General features: G+C 35.1%; 1 protein-coding gene across 8 annotated transcripts in view; it reads left to right on the top strand.

Annotated features, from left to right (window-relative positions):
• The window catches only part of OSBPL9 (oxysterol binding protein like 9), a 167,824-nt gene that overhangs the window by 114,985 nt on the left and 33,261 nt on the right, over positions 1 to 19,578 (top strand). For 5 of the 8 annotated variants that reach the window (XM_022575670.2, XM_022575671.2, XM_089922861.1 and 2 more), the window contains 4 exons: positions 8,452 to 8,547; positions 9,230 to 9,277; positions 10,273 to 10,302; positions 11,190 to 11,240. In XM_022575670.2, coding sequence (XP_022431378.2) covers positions 8,452 to 8,547; positions 9,230 to 9,277; positions 10,273 to 10,302; positions 11,190 to 11,240 — 225 coding nt within the window. Of the gene's footprint in view, positions 1 to 3,547; positions 3,617 to 8,451; positions 8,548 to 9,229; positions 9,278 to 10,272; positions 10,303 to 11,189; positions 11,241 to 19,578 lie in introns of all 8 variants that reach the window. The other 3 variants (XM_022575669.2, XM_089922856.1, XM_022575668.2) reach the window with 1 other exon arrangement.

The raw sequence follows: 19,578 nt of genomic DNA, 5'->3' as shown, positions 1-19,578 counted from the left end.
ATGACCATGGAATTGGCAGGAAGGATGTGGGAAGAAAATTAGGTATTCTGCTTTGTTTTACTGGCCATTTTTCTTCTCAGCATTTATTCCAGTATAGCGGTGATTGCTAATTTTCAAGTGCATGGGTTTTTTTGTTTTTTGTTTTTGCTAGTTTGTACTTTATCTGTAAATAATGTTATAAGCTTTTTATGCTGTATTTTATTTTGCTTGGAAAGGTGTATCTGAGCAGCTTCAGCGTTGCCAAATTTGCTCTCTCAAGTCATTTTAGGGTTTGGTAGATAATTTTAAAATAATAATGCCGATGATTTTGCAAGCTAAAACAGTTATAAAATTTTTGAATCATATTTATAACCTGCACAGTTTCTGAATACTTTTTACATAAAGTTTTTGAATTTAAGTAAATAGATACTTTAAAAAATCAGACATCATGAATGTATAAAGTAAAAATTAAGAGTCCCTGTCTTAAATGCCCCTCTTTCTCAATTGCACTCCCTAGGAATAACATCTGCATCTCATGTGTTTTGTTTCATGTGTTTTATTTCCGGTGTGTGTGTGTGCCGTGCATGTGTGTGAATAAAATAACTTTTCAAAATGTAACTTCTTTATTGTTCATGTCTCTATTTATCTAGAATAAGGTATGCCCTCAACCACTATTAATTGACGTGAATTCTGGTGTTTATTTTACTTTTGTAATTTGCTTTCTACATTCAGAGGCTGTAAACTATTTCAGTTTAGATTTTTTTTAAGTAATTTGCTGCATTCTGAAATCTCGAGGCAATCCTGTATGCCTTCCAGACTTTTATATCTCTAAAATGCTAGTTACAACCTTTATAGAGAGAGAGAACATATAATTTATTGTCCAAACTGGGGCACTTTGAGAGTGAAGGAGGCTGCTAATAATTTTGTTGATACAACAGACATAACTAGGGATATCCCAGACAAACTAGGTAATGGCCACGCAGTTTACAAACTTCAGGTTTTTGTTTGTTTTATTTACTTTTGGCAATAACTTTCGTATGACTTCAATATTTTTTATATTTATTATGTATTTATTTTTGGCTGCATTGGGTCTTCGTTGCTGCGCATGGGGCTTTCTCTAGTTGTGGTGAGCGGGGGCTACTTTGTTACAGTGCGTGGGCTTCTCATTGTGGTGGCCTCTCGTTGCGGAGCACGGGCTCTAGGCGCGCTGGCTTCAGTAGTTGTGGCACGTGGGCTCAGTAGTGTGGCTCACGGGCTGTAGAGTGCCGGCTCAGTAGTTGTGATGCATGGGCTTAGTTGCTCCGCGGCATGTGGTATCCTCCCAGACCAGGGCTCGAAGCCATGTCCCCTGCCTTGGCAGGTGGATTCTTAACCACTGCACCACCAGGGAAGCTCCATATGACTTTACTGAATAAATTGGGAGAGTCATTTGGAAAGACAAGCTGCCAGTGATTTAAATAGAGGAAAACGGTACAAAATCCCAAACCTTGCCTGTGCAGTTGTTTGAGTAGCCAAATCACTTTATGGAATCAATATTAGTGTTTTGTTCTGTAAGTCAAAAGGTTACCTAACACTGCCAGTATTAGATGAAGAGATCATGAAGAGTAAGCAGTTGTGCTAAGAGTTATAATAAAGCCAAGGAATTTTGGCACCCATGTCTGTACCTGATTCCTGTTTGACAAGGCAGCTGTTTTCTGTCCCAAGTATATGAGCAATTCACATTTGTGTTGTTTTTTGTTTTAAGAGAAGCTATTTTCTTTGTAAATTTAAAGATAAAAACAATTTTATTTTTCAAAGAACTAACAGATTTTCAAAAATCAGATTATTTTATGGAAAGGGGGGGCTTTCTTTATATTGTTTGACTCTTTGGTACCAAGGTAATAATTGAGTACAGTTTACCTTTTGTGGTTCAGGCATAATACCTGATACTTTTCTGAACATCTTATAGGGAATTTTGTTTTTGATCTGTTTTGCAAGACTGTATTTTATCACTTGTTTGTTCTTCATACCTTTTTTATTACTATTTATTTTCTTGAGTTCATCAGCTTACTGTTTGTATTCCTTTTTTAAAGGAATGTTAAATACAGTTTAACCTACGCTTGTATCCTTTTCTTGATTATACTTCTCTATTAAAATTGCGTATGTTTTGTGTATTACCTAGTTGTTAATTCATTTTGTTTTTAATCCATCAAATATTCATTGAGGACCTTTTCTGTCTGTTAGGCACTAGTTTAGGGCCTTGGATACAGTGGTGAATCCTGGTTATTTTCAATTCCACATTGTGGAGAGGAAATAGAACACCCACTACTGTGTTACTTTATGCATATTCTTTCATTTCATCTATCCAACAACTTTGAGTGGTTTATTATTGTGTTCATCCCTGGATAAGGAAAAGGATGTAGAGAAGTTAACTTGGCCAGATCATGTAGGTAATTGCTTAGGGACTTGCAGATTCAGGATTTAAAACTAGATCAGTCTGACCTTAAAGCTGGTGTTCATTTTTGGTATACCGGGCTCCTTCAGGCATTTTTTAGATTAAATTTTAGTCTCTTATGCCATGAATTCTTTTCAAATATCATTGTGATTTAATAGAGAAGTGTAATGGATTTGAAATCAAAGGGCTGGGTTGAAATCTCAATTTTAAAAAAACCCAGCTGGATGATTTGGGAAAGCACTTATGAAATAGGGTTAATATCTATCTACCTTACTGTGTATGTTATAATAATGAAATAAGAAATAATATAAAGTAGCTAGCAGAGGACCTAATATTCTGGGAAAAAAATTACTGTGCATCCATGGTGAATCCATGGTGTTAGAACTGTTCATTTAGAACTATGGAAAAAGGCCTTATCTTTTTTGGCATTCTTGGGGTACCTAAGCAGTTGTTGATAAGATAGCTATAGCTACCATTTTGATAATAGAGACCCTATTTTGGAGCCTTAGATTATCAGGACATTGACTTAGATGGAAAATACCTTCCTGAAGTTACATCGGAGTAAAGAGTTTAGTAATAGGCTCAATTTTATGGACGTTTTTGAATTGATAATCTTTACTCCAAATGAATTGGTAGTTGAGTGTTCTTTAGCGTTAAAAATAGGGGAAATTCTTACTCTCAGAACTTTTCTATATCTCTAAATTCTGTTTTCCTTTAGCTGAAGTGAGTAAACCTCAGAGACAGCAGATTATAAATGTTTCCAAATTTTCAGTAATCCAAGGAAATCACATGTTAGTATACCACACATAAAATCATGGTCTTACTAATATTTTTGGTTTCTTTATTTTTTTCATCATTAAAGCAACTTTTGAGTCATTTGGTAAGGAGACAAAATGGTGTTATTTCTCAAAAAACTTAATTTGCTAATAAATTTCTAAGGAACAGAAAAGCCATTAAGTTTGGCATAATGTTTATTTATCTGTTTATTTTTCAACTTGCCACTTGCTGCTCATGTACCTACTTTTCCTCTGTATAGCTACAGATGTTTCTCTTATAGTTCCTTTAACTAATTATTGATGTCAGACGCACAGCATAGTAACTTTCTATTCTCTCTTTTCCTTACCTTTATGGAAGATCAGTACCACACTTGCTTTTTTCCAGTCTTCTGGTATCTCTCCAGTTCTTGAATTTTCAAAAATAATTGTAAGTGATTCAATTGTAAGTATGCCCTATACTTCTTTCATTGGATGAAAGCGTATCTGTGATGCATGTCATCTCAAATTGCTAATTGTGAACATAAACTTTCCAAATACTCTTATATTTAATCAAAACAACATTTCTGCAGAGTTTTTATGATTTTATTTATAGGGTGTGTATTTTTCTAATTTTTAAAAATCATCTACTTTTGTCTGGATTTATGCCATTTATTTTTCATTAGGAGTCTTATTTTCTTTGGTGTTTTTCCTTTGTTAAATTTTTAAGCTGTTATTCCCTTTTACAGTTCTACTACTGATAACTTATTTTGTTTTCTTGTTATTCTGAACTTTTCTATGAGACTTATGTGGAATAATTTCTGTATTTCTCTCTTCACAACGTATTTTTATTATATACTATTTTGTCCTGTATAGGAGGAAGCACTGAGTGTAGGGTACTTAGTCCTTTAAGTTTTTGCTGTGAAATAAGATTTTATATGAAAATGATTACTCATTTGTGAATTTCTTTTTACAGTGTTATTCAGCCATAGCCCTTCCTGTTCTGCGTTTTTCTTCTCAGTTCCTTAAATTACTCATAACTTTCTTATTTCCTGATTCTGACCTCAAGACCTTAAACCACCTTTTCCCACCTTACCTCCACTATTCATTACTCTTCCTCTGTCAGCAGGAATTACTTTAAAAGCTTTTACTCCTTGCCTCAAAAATTGCCTCTTGTACTGTTTTACTAAGAGTGTCTCTCCAAAGTAGCTACATATGAAGTATAATTCATATGTACTTCAGAAAGTATTAAAGACATCCCTTTTAATACTCTTCATTTTAATGGCAGTAAAGTATTCAGTTATGTGTATGTATAAAGTATAAATAGTGTTTAATGTCCCAATTAAAGTATTCATAGAAATTCATTTAATTTTGCTGACATTTGTTAGCTTTGAAGTACCTTCTGAGAAAAGTGATGCTGTTCAACATAAGTATTAGAAAGATAGTAGGAAGTACTTACATACAGTTTTGAGGCAGTTTAATATTCTTCCATCATTCTAGATATTTTTGAAATTCCCCTTAAATTGGGCCAAATGTCTGTCTCTATATATACATATACATATACATATATATATTTAATCTGGATACATAGGTCTTGATTGATACAGAATTGTGTGTTACTCTTGACTTCATATACATACTTTAGCTTTCTTTAATTAGCAAATTACTCTTGCAAACTGAGACTGTTTTGTTTTTTAGCATACTCACCACTTAAGTGGGGGTTTTTTCTTTACATAGATTTCTAATTTTATGGTTTAATTTCTATTGAGTTTCTTCTAGTTTAACTTTTTTTACATCACAGACCATTTTATCTCTATTTCTCTATAATAGTCATGTTTAATTTAAACTTTAAATGAATTCATACAGAAATCATCAAGTTAGAACTATGGATCATCAATATAGTAAACCAGGGAGCAGCAACCTCTTTGGTCCCGATTGCCAAAAATGCAACATAACCACTTCAGTTGCTACTGCAGGACAAAAGAGAAGGAAAGAAAGGGAGTGAGGGAGTAGAAAAATAGAAGGAGAAAGAGAACAGAAAGGCAGGGGAAATATAGGGAGACGTGGTCATGGAGAAGAGTGGTATCATGGCATCAGCAGTTGCCAGAAGCTACAATCAGTGCAACACACATTCACTCAACAATGAGCTAGCCTGGAGTCGAGGTGCAGGGGTATAGTGCTGAATGAATGGCAGTTCCTGCCCTCGTGGAGTTTATAATCCTTCAGAGAACTCAATCAATTAAATATTTAATTATGATAAAATGTGATAAGTGTTAGATAAAAAGGCAAGTACAGAGTAGTAGAATGTACATCTGCTTGACTCCCAGCTAGCTTGTTCTCAAGAGCTAAGTGTCACCCTAAGAAGTATGAAGTCACACTGTTTTAAAGGGTCTACCTGTTCTGAGTTCTTTTCAAAGGAAGACAAACCACTCAACATGGTAGAGGACTGTATTCTATTTTTATGACCTGTTTTGAAACAAAATTCCATTTAAAAGGATATGAATATGTATAGTGCCTTATATCTTAAATGTTTAATGGAAAGAGGAATAGTTATGACTTTAAAGGGATTTTGTGAAATAGTTTATGTTAGGAGGTACTGAGTTCCTTTTCTCTTGAGATACTCAGGTAAAGACTAGATGACTTTCAAGGACATTATAAAAGTAATTTATATGAGTGGGAGGCTGGACTAGGTGGCCTTGATTCTGTGTACTGAGTCACAATATGTAGTGAAAACTTATATTTTCTTCTAGTGTATTATTCTTACAAGACTTGAGAAAACAGTTTAATTACTGTCAGTTGCTTGTCCACGGTAATAATAAATGCATACATGTTATTGTATTGATTTAAGATGGGGAAACTATATATGTAGATTTTATTTTAAAGTATACCAGAGACTTATGGGTTACTGTGCAAGGGAGCTTTAGGCCCGTTCTGGGACTTTAAGCTAATAACTGTTGTTACAAACCTCCCATTATACATTACATAAAGAAAAATGGATTGTTGAGTAGATCTTTGACTTGGATGTTACAATGTGTGGTGTTTTAAGGGTAAAGGACCATTGTAGAAGATGATATCTAGGGGGAGGAAGGTCTGACAAAAGAGCCAAGGTGAGGTTCACATGATTATAGAAACATCAAAGAGTTGTTTTAGACTTAATTTCAGACCTCAGTAATATAAATCTAATTTTTTCCATTTATTTATTGGGGGATTTTTAATCGGATATAGTGACTTGTTCAGAAGGATATATTAATTAGATTTCTATAGTGGTAGTTCTAAATGGATTCAGAAGAGGGAAAATTCTTGAAGATCACTTTTTCTCATTTAGATCCTTCACCTTTATACTCATTTATGAATATGCCATTGACCTTTTTAGTATTTAGCAAGAACAATGTATTTAGCTGATTTTAACTGGGTTTTATAGTTAAATTATTGATAGTTATGTTATATTGCCCTGTGAAACAAAACAAAACAAAAAGCCAAGCAGTCCTTCCAATTTTCCTGTGGTACAGTAACATTGAAAAGAAATCACTCCCTACTTTCTTAGTACAGTACTGTGGTATCTCTGGGATGTGATGGATTTATCCTTTCTTTTCCACATCTTTTATTATCATACTCTACATAGTAAATGTTTCTAAAAGGATGTCTTTGGGGTTATCTTTAAGAATGAAGATGTTTAACTACAATTTTATAAATATATCTGGATTTTACTTATATTGCTTCTTATGATTTTTCTTTCTTAAACTTTGTTTTTACATGACATCTCTCATTGGAAAGGGGTTTTTCAATACTCATTTCAAGCAGTTTCTCAACATGTATGTAAAAATAAAAAGCAGTTTTTTTGCCTTTGAATTTGAAAAACAAAATGGACTTAGGTTTTTAATGCTTTGATTAAGAATTTGAATTTTAGTTTGGGAAGAATAGCAATAGTATTAGTAGTAATTGACAGTGTTAGTAATTATAGTCTTTAGTAGAGGTCGTAGCTGCCACACTAATAGTAGTAGGAGGAGGATGCCTGTATTTGGCAGGTAAGAAAATCGTTCAGAGAGACGCAATATATTGGTAGTGGCTGAGCTGCAATTAGAAACCAGGTTTGCCAACCCATTGTTTTTTCCATAATACTATACTGTCTCAATCTGATGTTTGAGATCATGGCTGTGAAAGTGCTTTAATAATGATAAAGTGTTAGGCAAAGATGAGGTGTTGGTTTAATATAAAATGAACTCTGGCCTCAGTTGACTAAAATGGGGAATGTGAAATGATCAGCACGTTTTGGCAAAAGGCAGGAGAGATAAAACAATTGAAAGTCAAGTATGGTATGTTGAAGCACTATATTTCACCCATTTAGTACAGAGTTTTGTGGTTGGGTTGTGATTGTGACATTAGTGGTTCCCGACCCTTATTTCCCTGTTTAACTCCATGACTTCTGGGCATGCAGATATGGCAAGATGATAGCCTCGTTCAATCTCAGACTATTTTGTCTTTTATACTCAAGACTGATGTATTTTTCAGTTAAAGATGATTAAGAACTCAAAACTTTCTTTGGAATAAAGTTAAAACATAGGAATCCCGTGCTCTTGGAACTTAAAATTTTTAGCGTACAAAAAGTAGGACATGCAAATGCTGGACTGTTAAACTGAGAAATAAGTGGGCCCTCTAAATAAATAAACATTTACACCATGTCCAGAGTGTAGTGTTCATGCCAGGGGTGAAAATGAGTAGGGAACTTAGACAGAAGTGTTGTCACTTTCACTTAGGGAGGACCCTCTTAGAGGAGGTGAGAATTTTGAGTTTTCGTCTTTTTTTAAAAAAAATAAGGGAGGAGGAGGAAAACATCAGAGCTAATGGGGTAGTTTAGGGAACAGGAGAACTAAATAGTGGGAATATGAAGTTGAGATTAAGGGACTGGAGGATTGAACTGAACAAAAAGTAGGAGGGAAATAGGAGGTAATCTAGGTTGTTTTGTATATGTACCTTTAGCTAAATTACTGTTGCTTTGGAGCCCATTATGGGGCTTTTGGGAGAGAAGAAAATGATTCTGAAAAAGCAGGATAAATTCTAATTTGAACAGCAGCATATGTAATTGATGAACAGGGAACAGTGCTAGAAGTTCATGAAGGAGATTGATGTACCACTATTCTTAGAGAATTTAGATAATTTAAATAGACCTATTATTTATGTAAAAGTACTATTTTTAATTTAGAAAAGTGAGATGTCATGTATGAAGGGTGAAGTATCTTTTGTACTATTAGACATTGCTGGGATTTATTGCAGTTTTTTTCCCTCTAGGGTTTGGATTCAGGATTTGTTCCTAGTGTCCAAGACTTTGATAAGAAACTTACAGAGGCTGATGCTTACCTACAAATCTTGATAGAACAGTTAAAGGTATGGCATTTGATTATATATTGAATTTATATAAAGTAGTAAATGTTACTGAGCTTGATTTTGAGTAAAAATAGTTACTTGATGTTACTTTACAAGCCTTACTGGTTTTTCAGTAGTTTTTAAGCTCACCTAAACATAATTAGAAGAAAATAAGACAAGATTAGATTCATATTTTGTTTCAAAGTTGTGTGAAACTGGTAAATTTTAAGTGGCTTGATTTCTAAGGCCATTTTTCATTTTGGGGGAGTTGGGGGATTGAGAGAGTTTACTTCTCTACTTCCTTTATCATTATTAAAATTGTCTCCTTCAACTCCCACTTTAAAATTAATTACAAGCAAAGCTCCTGGAAAGAACAAGGAATGTTGATAAACTTGGATGACAAGGCAGAAAAAACTTAGGTTTGAACTGATATTATAAGTTCTTAAAGTCATATGTTTTCTTTTGCTTGTAATTCTACCAGAGTAATTGATCTTGACTGTTTAAAATAGTTCAATAGAATCTGACTTGAAAACAATGCCTTGAAAAAATGCGTGTTATCTTGTATTTTAGTAAACATTAATTATACATTTAATGCATGTATAAACCATCCCTGGAAGAAATATGTTTGCTTTTCTTTGCTTAGTAAATGTGTACTATGTAGTAAAGGCTTGATGCTATAACCATTTTTTTCTTAATCCTGTAGCTTTTTGATGACAAACTTCAAAACTGCAAAGATGATGAACAGAGAAAGGTAACTTCTATAATCATGATTTTGACTTTAAAGTTTTTGAAACCAAGAGCCTTTTGGAGAAGTAATAGAAGACCTCAGTGTTTTGACTACTATAATAGTACTGTTGACCTGTTATGATAGTATGCCATATAGATTTCAAGTGGAGTTTTCTGGTGAATTTCTGGTATGGTTTCATAATTGAACAAAAGAGTAACAGAAAATTTTATTATGATACCCTTTTTGTAAGTACCACCTTTAGGAATAAGTTCTTTCTCTTCAAGTATCATATGTTGAAGATTGAAAGTTATTTTATTAAATTTACATGTGGTCACTTCAGATATTAATAAAGCAACCAGCAGAATTTTCAAAATAAACCAGAAGCCATGCATGAGGGAACAAAATGAATGTTGCTTTAATTATAGTTCCTCCCTTTGGGTTTCTGACAACTACTTTGTAGTTTGAATATTGTTTTCTTTTATCAATTAACATTTTTCTTCTCCTTGACTAGATTTCCTGATGCAGCATCATTTATTTTTTTGTATTTCTGTTAACCATAGCCTTGCATTTGTCCTTTTACACTTGGTAATAGTAGTAACTCATGTTTAGCTCACCTTCTTAGTTTTGGAATTTAGTCTCATGTCATTTTTTAAACAACTTTACAAAGTTTAAGGTGATTCTAAAATAAGCATTTTAAAATCACATAGTGAATCCTATAGAAAAAACAAAAATTGTTTTCAGGTAAGGGATAAGAATGTTTTATATTATTCTTACAAATCTTGAATTGAATCACATGAATTTTATTTGAGGATGTAATCCATAAAATGTCTGAATTTTTTATTTAAATGTTTGATTTAAATTAAAAAGTTTAACCAAAAGCACTCCGCAACCTGCCTGAACTGATTTAGAGTAATGAGTACATTTTGGTAAAATTCTTTAAATGACTAACCAGTAAAAAACAACAATGAAACCTCTTGGTGTTTCTGATAATTTCTGTTTAAATTTATTATTTTTCACAGAAAATTGAAACTCTCAAAGAGACAACAAATGTAAGTTATATGTTTGATAAACTCTGGCTTTGCATTAGAAAGTGCTGTAAAATGTTTCTATTTTAAGCTGCTATTATTAATAAGAGCAGTTGAGTTTTTAATTTTTATGCATTTTTACAAGGGTGTTTAAGAATTGTATTATCATCTAAAGGAATTTAAGTGAATAGAATAATCCCTTTAATTGGACTGACTTCGTGTGCCATTTTATCTGTTCTGGTCTTGTCTGTTTGAGACGCTTGGATAAAAGGTTTCATCCATGCACAATGTATATTCTTTTTTATAATTAATAATATATTTATATATATTATATATTATATAATATATTATATATAATATATATAATTATATATATTATAATATAATTAATAATATTGTGATTTGAGTTTTCTGATGTACTGACCTTCTGACATTATATAATGGGCTACTGATAAGATTTGTATTTTGATAAAAGCATTTTAAAAACAGACATGGTAGTATTCCAGGTTCACCAATATTTTAATAGGATCCTTTACTCTCCATAATTCCATGAAAGTCTTGAATAGACAGACGTTTTCGGAATTTACATTGGGATTGCCTGCTGACAATCTAAGAATTTGGAAGTTAATCAAATTCACATCACTTTATGTTTGAACTGGTGAGAGACCCTTTAGATGTTATTCAGTATAAATTAACAATTTTTTGGTATTTCCAAACAATTCATAGAATTGCTAATGATAATTTCATTTGACACTATCAGCATGTTAGAACCCACTGGAAATCCAGAGAGGGTATTTTTTATGTAGAATAGACTTAAACCCTGTATATTTGAACTGACTTTTATATTTTAAGTTTTAGCATTGTATGGCCATTTGGGGCAAGATCCTAAAATCAGTGTTTTGTTTTTATAGAGCATGGTAGAATCAATTAAACACTGCATTGTGTTGCTGCAGATCGCTAAAGTAAGTAAATTTTATTTTTGATTACTTTCATTTAATGGGATTTTAATATATGGCATTTTTCTTTAATAGCCAAAATACTCAGTTCTGAAATATATTACCTTTCTACAGTAAATTTAAGTTATAGTTTGGCGTTACTGGTGCTATTGAAAAACCATTATGTTTAGATGTTACCTTGCCAGCCTGTGCTTGTTTTTGATAAGGTCATTTGTGATGGTGGCTGGGAAGGAGGGGAGCACATTTGAATGACTCACCCTTTCCATTGTCACTGCTTGAAATAGGGACATACTTTGCAAAAACCTTTCACCAAAAAAGTTTTTCTTAGGAAAAAAGGAACTTAAATTTTAGCAGAGTTGTTTTTTTCGTCCATAATGAAGAGTACAATAGAGATGTGTTTTTTTTAATTGTTTTTTACATATTTTTTCTAGTACTGAACTATTGGGTTGGCCAAAAGGTTCGTTCGTTTTTTTCCATAAGATGTCTCTAGTAGCACTTAGTTGTCTTTTAACTTCATTCAAAACAATTTTGTGGGCTTCCCTGGTGGCGCAGTGGTTGAGAGTCCACCTGCCGATGCAGGGGACATGGGTTCGTGCCCCGGTCCGGGAAGATCCCACATGCCGCGGAGGGGCTGGGCCCGTGAGCCATGGCCGCTGAGCCTGCGCGTCCGGAGCCTGTGCTCTGCAACGGGAGAGGCCACAACAGTGAGAGGCCCGCGTACCGCAAAACAAACAAACAAAAAAACACCCAATTTTGTTAGATTGACGTAACAGCTGTCATATCAGCGTGCGTTTAAAAAGAGACTCATCAAAATTGTTGCATTTTTGTGTAGTCATTTTAATATTAAAGACGGAAGAAAAAAAGCAACATTTTCACCATACTGTGCTTTATTATCTCAAGAAACGTAAAAACACTGCCAAAATGCAAAAAAAGATCTGTGCAGTGTATGGAGAAGGTGCTGTGACTGATCAAACGTGTGTGTCAAAAGTGGTTTGTGAAGTTTCGTGCTAGAGATTTCTTGCTGGACGATGCTCCACAGTCGGGTAGACCAGTTGAAGTTGATAGCGATCAAATCGAGACATTAATTGAGAACACTCAATGTTATACCACGTGGGAGAAAGCCGACATACTCAAAATGTCCAAATCAAGCAGTGAAAATAATTTGCACCAGCTTGGTTATGTTAATCGCGTTGACATTTGGGTTCCACATAAGTTAAGCAAAGAAAACCTTCTTGACCATATTTCTGCATGCGATTCTCTACTTAAACGTAATGAAAACATTCTGTTTTTAAAACAAATTTTGACGGGCGATGAGAAGTGGATACTGTACAATAACGTGGAACGGAAGAGATCGTGGGGCAAGCGAAATGAACTACCACCAACCACACCAAAGGCCAGTTTTCATCCAGGGAAGGTGATATTGTGTATATGGTGGGATTGGAAGGGAGTCCTCTATTATGAGCTCCTTGTGGAAAACCAAACGATTCATTCCAACAAGTACTGCTCCCAGTTAGACCAACTGAAAGCAGCACTTGATGAAAAGTGTCCAGAATTAGTCAACAGAAAACACATAATCTTCCATCAGGATAATGCAAGACTGCATGTTGTTTCTTTGATGACCAGGCAAAAACTGTTACAGTTTGGCTGGGAAGTTCTGATTCATCCGCCGTATTCACCAGACATTGCACCTGCGGATTTCCGTTTATTTTGGTCTTTCCAAAATTCTCTTAATGGAAAAAATTTCAACTCCCTGGAAGACTGTAAAAGGCACCTGGAACAGTTCTTTGCTCAAAAAGATAAAAAGTTTTGGGAAGATGGAATTATGAAATTGCCTGAAAAATGGCAGAAGGTAGTGGAAAAAAACGGTGAATATGTTGTTCAATAAAGTTCTTGGTGAAAATGAAAAATGTGTCTTTTATATTTACTTAAAAAACTGAAAAATTTTTGGCCAACCCAATACATTAATAAACCACTGCTTTGATTACTGTTCCTTATTCATGGAATAAAAACATTTTGGATTATTGTGGTTGGTTAACAATTTCATGGATATTGCCTGCTTTTCTGAAAAATTTTGGTGTATTCAACCTAAATATGTACTTTATTGCATGACATTTTGAGAAACAAGAATTTAGTGTTTGAAAATAAGTATTAAAAAAATGTTTCTTCCATTGACTGTATCTCTGTATTTCTAGCCAGTGGCTAGAAGCAGGTGGGCAGCCAATTCAGCAACCAGTTTTGGAAATGATGTTTGAGTTTTTAATTATTTGGCCTGTTTTACTTACTCAATTGCATATATTTGTTTGCCTAATAATGGACACTATTTTCCTAGCATTGTTAATGACACAATAGTATAGAAAAATGCATTTGTGCTTAGATAGTATGGATATTCAGCTTGTAAGTTTAGGGGTGAGGGGAAGTATCATTTTCTTTTGAGGCCAGATTCAGTATTAAAGTGTCAGAACTTAAGGGCTTGTGTTCATTTTCTAGGTATTTTTGACCACTATGCCTGATTTCCTATGTATGTGTCTAAATTCTTCCATCTATTTTTGTGGATCAGAATACATTCTAAAGCTTAAAAAGGGAGTATAGGGTTGGAGGCACAGAAGGGGTAAGGGTTATATTTTGGTTTTCTTTACTGTGAAGTTACATGGGTGGGTTGGGGCCACCTACAGTTACCCAGAAGCTTATATACAGATAACCAGTAAACTACATTAAGCCCAGTGTGAGTAGATAGGTATTTTAGGGATTCAACAGTGCCTTCTCTAGAAGATTGAGGAAGTAGAAGAGCTGATGGTGTTTAGGCCTATTTGGATCATCTCTGCAAATCAATCAGGTCTTTAGATGGTTGTAAAACAGGGCAGCCTAGCCTCTTTCAGTAGCTCACCATTTAGCCACCCAACAAGAACATTTTTGATGTTCTGTCTTTGGAATGAGTTACAATTGAAGTTACTAAAACTTCTTTCTAGAAATTTCTACAGTTAAGTCAGTACCTGCTACCTGTCTGTTTTAGCCCAGCTTAATAGACCTGCATTTCAACGTCCTTCAGAATGGGTAACATGGATCAAGTAAATGGAGTTTGGCTTTTTAATTTTTTCCAGTAGGAATTTCATTGTTAAGGTTTTTTATGTACAGATACATCCCTCAAATTATATATATATGTACCCTATATGAACTCTTTGTGTATTTTTAAACAATTTAAATGTAAATCAGACCATGTCACTTGCCTGCTCAAATCCCCTTATTGGTTTCCTACCTCCCTTGGAATGGAATCTAAGTTACTTAACCATAACTTCATGTCATTTGAGCTGTCGCTACTCCCTCACCTCACCTGGCTTGATCACACCATTCTAACAACATCGGCCTGTTTTCTTTTTCTCAGGCCAAGCTTTTTCTGCTTCAGGGATTTGTATTTGCTTTCCCCTCTGCCTAGAAGGCATTTCTTCCAGACTTCCAGGGTTCACACCCTCACTTTATTCAAATTTCTATCCACATGAAATCTCTTTGGAGAGATCTTGCTGACCACTCTATCTAAAATAATCTCTACCCTCCCAGTAGTTTCTTTTTCTTCGTGGTCTTGCATCCTTAGCCAGATTTACTTGGTATCCTGTTTATTGTCTGTCTATACCTGACTATAATCTCCATGAGGACTTTGTCTTAGAATGCTTGCACTGCCATAACAAAACACTGCAGACTGAGTGGCTTTAACGACAGAAATTTATTTTCTCACAGTTTTGGAGGCTAGAAGTCCAAGATCAAGGTTCCTGTTGATTTGGTTTCTGGTGAGGACTTTCTTCCTGGCTTGTAGACAGCCACCTTCTCACCATGTCCTTACAGGGCCTTTCCTTGGTGGTACACACTGAGAGTGAGCATGAATGAGAGCTCTCTTGTGTCTCTTCTTAGAAAGACACTTACTGGATTGGGCCCCCACCCTTAGGACCTTATTTAATCTTAATTTACTTCCTTTACTCCAAATATAGTCACACTGGGGTTAGGGCTTCATTGTCTGCATTGGGGTGGGGGGGCCCACAAACATTCACTCCATAACACCACTGTATCCTCAGTGCCTAGAACAGTTGCCTGCCACAAAGTAGGGGCCTGATAAATAATTGTGAATTTTGAATGAATTTTTTAACACATAATTTTTAATAGTTGCATGGTTTAGTATTTCCACTATATGTATGATTTTTTAAATTTATCATCCTTATGAATTAATTTTTGCATAATCAATCAATCTGTGATTAAGATACACAGTTTTTAAATAATAGTGAGAGACAGCATTACATTTTTGAGTATGGACTTTGGAGCCAGATGGTCTGGGTTTGAATCATTGTTCCACTGCTTGAGCAAGTTTATTTATCCTCCCTGTGCTTTGGTTTTCTCCTATATAATAGGAATAATAATAGTATCTGTACTCTTGCTGATAGTGTGAAACTTAAATGATTAGTGTTTGTAATGCTTTTAGTACCAAGCATATAATTAGTCCTAAATAATTGTTAAATTAAAAAAACTTTTTATTAGGACATAAATTTTAAAGCCACAGAATGGCATGTTGGTAAAATTTTGAGAACTTCCATCTAACACTGATGGGAATATAAATTGTTTTAGTTACTTTGGAAGATTATTCTGCCCTGGCAGGTTAATAAGATTTTGGAATCAGCTACTTTTAGAAGATGTATTGTCATCTGAGACCCCACAGGGATGTGGGCCCCCAAAAAAGAAAGAATGTAGCTAATTTGATACCTTTCTTGTTTTGGGTTGATTTAGTTTTAGGTTCTTAGAGGCAGCATGCTATAGGTAGGATTTTAAGCTCCTTCCAGTTTTTTGAGTCTTTGATTTTAATTCTCATTCCCCAAAGCTTCCCACCTGCCTAAATGATTAGTGCATTGGTTCCCGAAGTTTGCTGCACATCAGAATCACCTGGGAATCTTTTAACAATTCTGATGCATGACTCCCATTCCCAGACATTCTTGTTGTAGTTGCTGTGGTGTGTCACCTGGGCGTTGGGGTTTTTTAACTCCCAGGTTGATTCTGATGTGTAAGTAGCAAAGTTTGGGCACCACTTGGTTATTGGGATTTTCAGGTAAGCTGTGTTAGCTCAGATGACTTCATTGTTCCTTTGTACCATAGATAGAGACAGCACTGTTCCATTCACAGGGAATTGCAGAGGAAATGAGGAGGGGAGGGAGCAGGGTGAAGGTAATCTGGGAGACCCCTGCAGCTGGGGACTTGACCAGTTTTCTTCATTAAGATTAGGTGATATAACCAGATGTCACAACTTACATAAGCAAAGGAAATTAATTTTAATAATGTATTTTATTTAACTCATTATATCCAAAGTAATACCATTTCAACATGTAATCAATATAAAAATTCATTCATTAATGAGATACTTCATTTTCTCTCCCTCTCTCCCTCCCCCCACTGCCCCCACCCCACCCCCGTACTAAGTCATCACTATCCTGGGTGTATTTTGCACTTTGAATTAGCCACATTCAGGTGCTCAATAGCAACATGTGACTAGTGGCTTCTAAACTGGACTTCCCAAGTCTAGATTATCGTTTTAGAACAGAGTTGTCTGACCATAGATACTTTTAAACTAGAATGTATGTTTAAGTTATCCTTGGATCCCAGGTTCTCTCCCTAGAATGTTTTTCTGCATAGACTTTTTGTTTATATCAGTATTCATTAATTTCTCATTAGACTTTTTTTAAACCAGGTTTATTGATATATAATTTACATACCATAAAGTTCACTCATTTAAAGTTTATACTTTAGTGGTTTTTAGTATATTTACAGAGTTGTGCAGCCATCACCATAATATAATTTTAGCACGTTTTTATCACCCCAAAAAGAAACACCATACATATGAAGAAGTCATTCCCTATACCTCTTTCCCTCACTTACCCTTGCCCCTGCCTTTCCTCCAATCCCTGGCAACTACTAATCTATTTTCTGTCTCTAGACTTGCCTATTCTGGACATTTCATATATTTAGGATCATATAATATGTGATATTTTGTGACTGGCTTCTTTCACTTAGCATAATGTTTTCAAGGTTAGTCCATGTTGTAGCATGTATCAGGACTTAATTCCTTTTTATTGCTGAATAATATTCCTTTGAATGATATACCACATTTTGTTTATCCATTCATCAGTTGATGAACATTTGGGTTGGTTTCTTTTTTTTTTTTTTTTTCGGTACGCGGGCCTCTCACTGTTGTGGCCTCTCCCGTTGCGGAGCACAGGCTCCAGACGCGCAGGCTCAGCGGCCATGGCTCACGGGCCCAGCCGCTCCGCGACATGTGGGATCTTCCCAGACCGGGGCACGAACCCATGTCCCCTGCATCAGCAGGCGGACTCTCAACCACTGCGCCACCAGGGAAGGCCTGTTTTCATTTTTTGACCATTATGAATAATGCTGCTATGAACACTTGCATATGATGTTTTTGTGCGGGGACGCATGTTTTCATTTCTCTTAAGCGTATACCTAGGAGTGGAGTTACTGGGTAACATGGTAACTCTATGTTTAACTTTTTGAAAAACTGCTAAACTACTTTTCAAAGCAGCTGCACATAATATTTCCACTCATAATGTGTAAGGGTTCTTTTTTTTAAAACATCTTTATTGGAGTATAATTGCTTTACAATGTTGTGTTAGTTTCTGCTGTATAACGAACTGAATCAGCTATACGTATACATATATCCCCACATCCCCTCCCTCTTGCGTCTCCGTCCCTCCCACCCTCCCTATCCTACCCCTCTAGGTGGTCACAAAGCACCGAGCTGATCTCCCTGTGCCATGCGGCTGCTTCCCACTAGCTACCTGTTTTACGTTTGGTAGTGTATATACGTCCGTGTCACTCTCTCCCTTCGTCCCAGCTTCCCCTTCCCCCTGCCTGCGCCCTCAAGTCCATCCTCTACGTCTTGTGTAAGGGTTCTATTTGCCCCACATCCTCACCAGCATTCGTGATTGTCTTTCTGATTATAGCCATTCTAGTGGTTTTCATTTGCATTTCTTCTGGAGAAATGTCTGTTCACATTCTTTGCCCTTATTTTATTTATTTATTTATTTTTAAGTCTTTATTGAATTTGTCACAACATTGCCTCTGCTTCATGCCTTGGCCTCCTGGCTGCAGGGCATGTGGGATCTCAGCTCCCTGACCAGGGATCGCACCCACACCCCCACACTGGACCGCCAGGGAAGTGCCATGTCCATTTTTCTAGTTGGGGTTTTTAATCTTATTATTGAGTTATAGGAGTGATTTTATATATTCTGGATACAAGCCGTATCAGATATATGACTTGCAGATTTTTCTTCAAGTCTGTGGGTTGTCTTTTTACTTTCTTGCTAGTGTCCTGAGAAGCATGCATATTTTAAATTTTGATGAAATCCAGTTTATCAGTCTTCTATTGCTTTTGCCTTTGGGGGCTTTCCTGAGAAATCGTTGCCTAATCCTAAACAACAAAGATTTGTTCCTGTATTTTCTTTCAAGAGTTTTGTAGTTTTTGCTCTTACATTTAATTTAATGTATGGTCCACTTTGAGTTAATCTTTGTGGTGTGAGGTATGGATCCACGTTCATTTTTTGGCATGTGGTTATCCAGTTGTCCCAGTCCCGTTTGTTGAATCTCATCAAACTTGAATTAGAAATTTTCTTTCATCACCATAGCATATTTATTTTTTATTTCATGTAATAAGTACATGTATAGGTCCATAACTAAGAGAGCTTTCATTAGACTACATTGCCTTATTAGAAAGATAGGAATATATTTCATGTATCTTACTGGTAGGCATGGTTTTAAAATACCGAAGTCTATAATTCTGGTCAAAAGTCTTCTCAAATTATGTTGTACTGATGTTTTTGTTACTATCATATTTCCAGATCTCAGTCATGCTTGTTTGTTCAAAGAAGAGAGAATAGCCATTGTGTTAAGGAATGAGGGACTTATAACCAGATAAACATATGTTATAATCTAAGTGGGAAGTAGCATTAGACCCTTTCTTTATTTAATTAACATAATTCAAATTGAAATCATTTGGATCTCTGGTTTAGTAGTACTTGAGATTTAGCTTTAGCTGACCCTGATAAAAGGCAACTTGCGGTTTACTTACAAAACAAAAACAATGAAAAGTTTCAAAAAGAAAGATGGGGGGGATGAGTGTAATACGCCTTTTAAAATAAGAGAACAAAATTCCTGAAGTTCATGATGGGAATGGATTGGTAGTAAGGCATTTAATAGTGTGGGTTTGTCTAGATTTGACTCTGCCTTAAAAGATAAACCACAGCAGTAACAGAAATAATAAACCCTGACTTAAAATACCCTGTAGATAGCATGTATTATTAAT

The sequence above is a fragment of the Delphinapterus leucas genome, chromosome 1 (assembly GCF_059928025.1).
Source record: "Delphinapterus leucas isolate spDelLeu-1000000601 "Yukka" chromosome 1, BTC_Dleu_Yukka2, whole genome shotgun sequence".
Taxonomy (NCBI): domain Eukaryota; kingdom Metazoa; phylum Chordata; class Mammalia; order Artiodactyla; family Monodontidae; genus Delphinapterus; species Delphinapterus leucas.
Note: the sequence above shows the minus strand (reverse complement) of the source record. Positions and strands in the feature narration are given on the sequence as shown.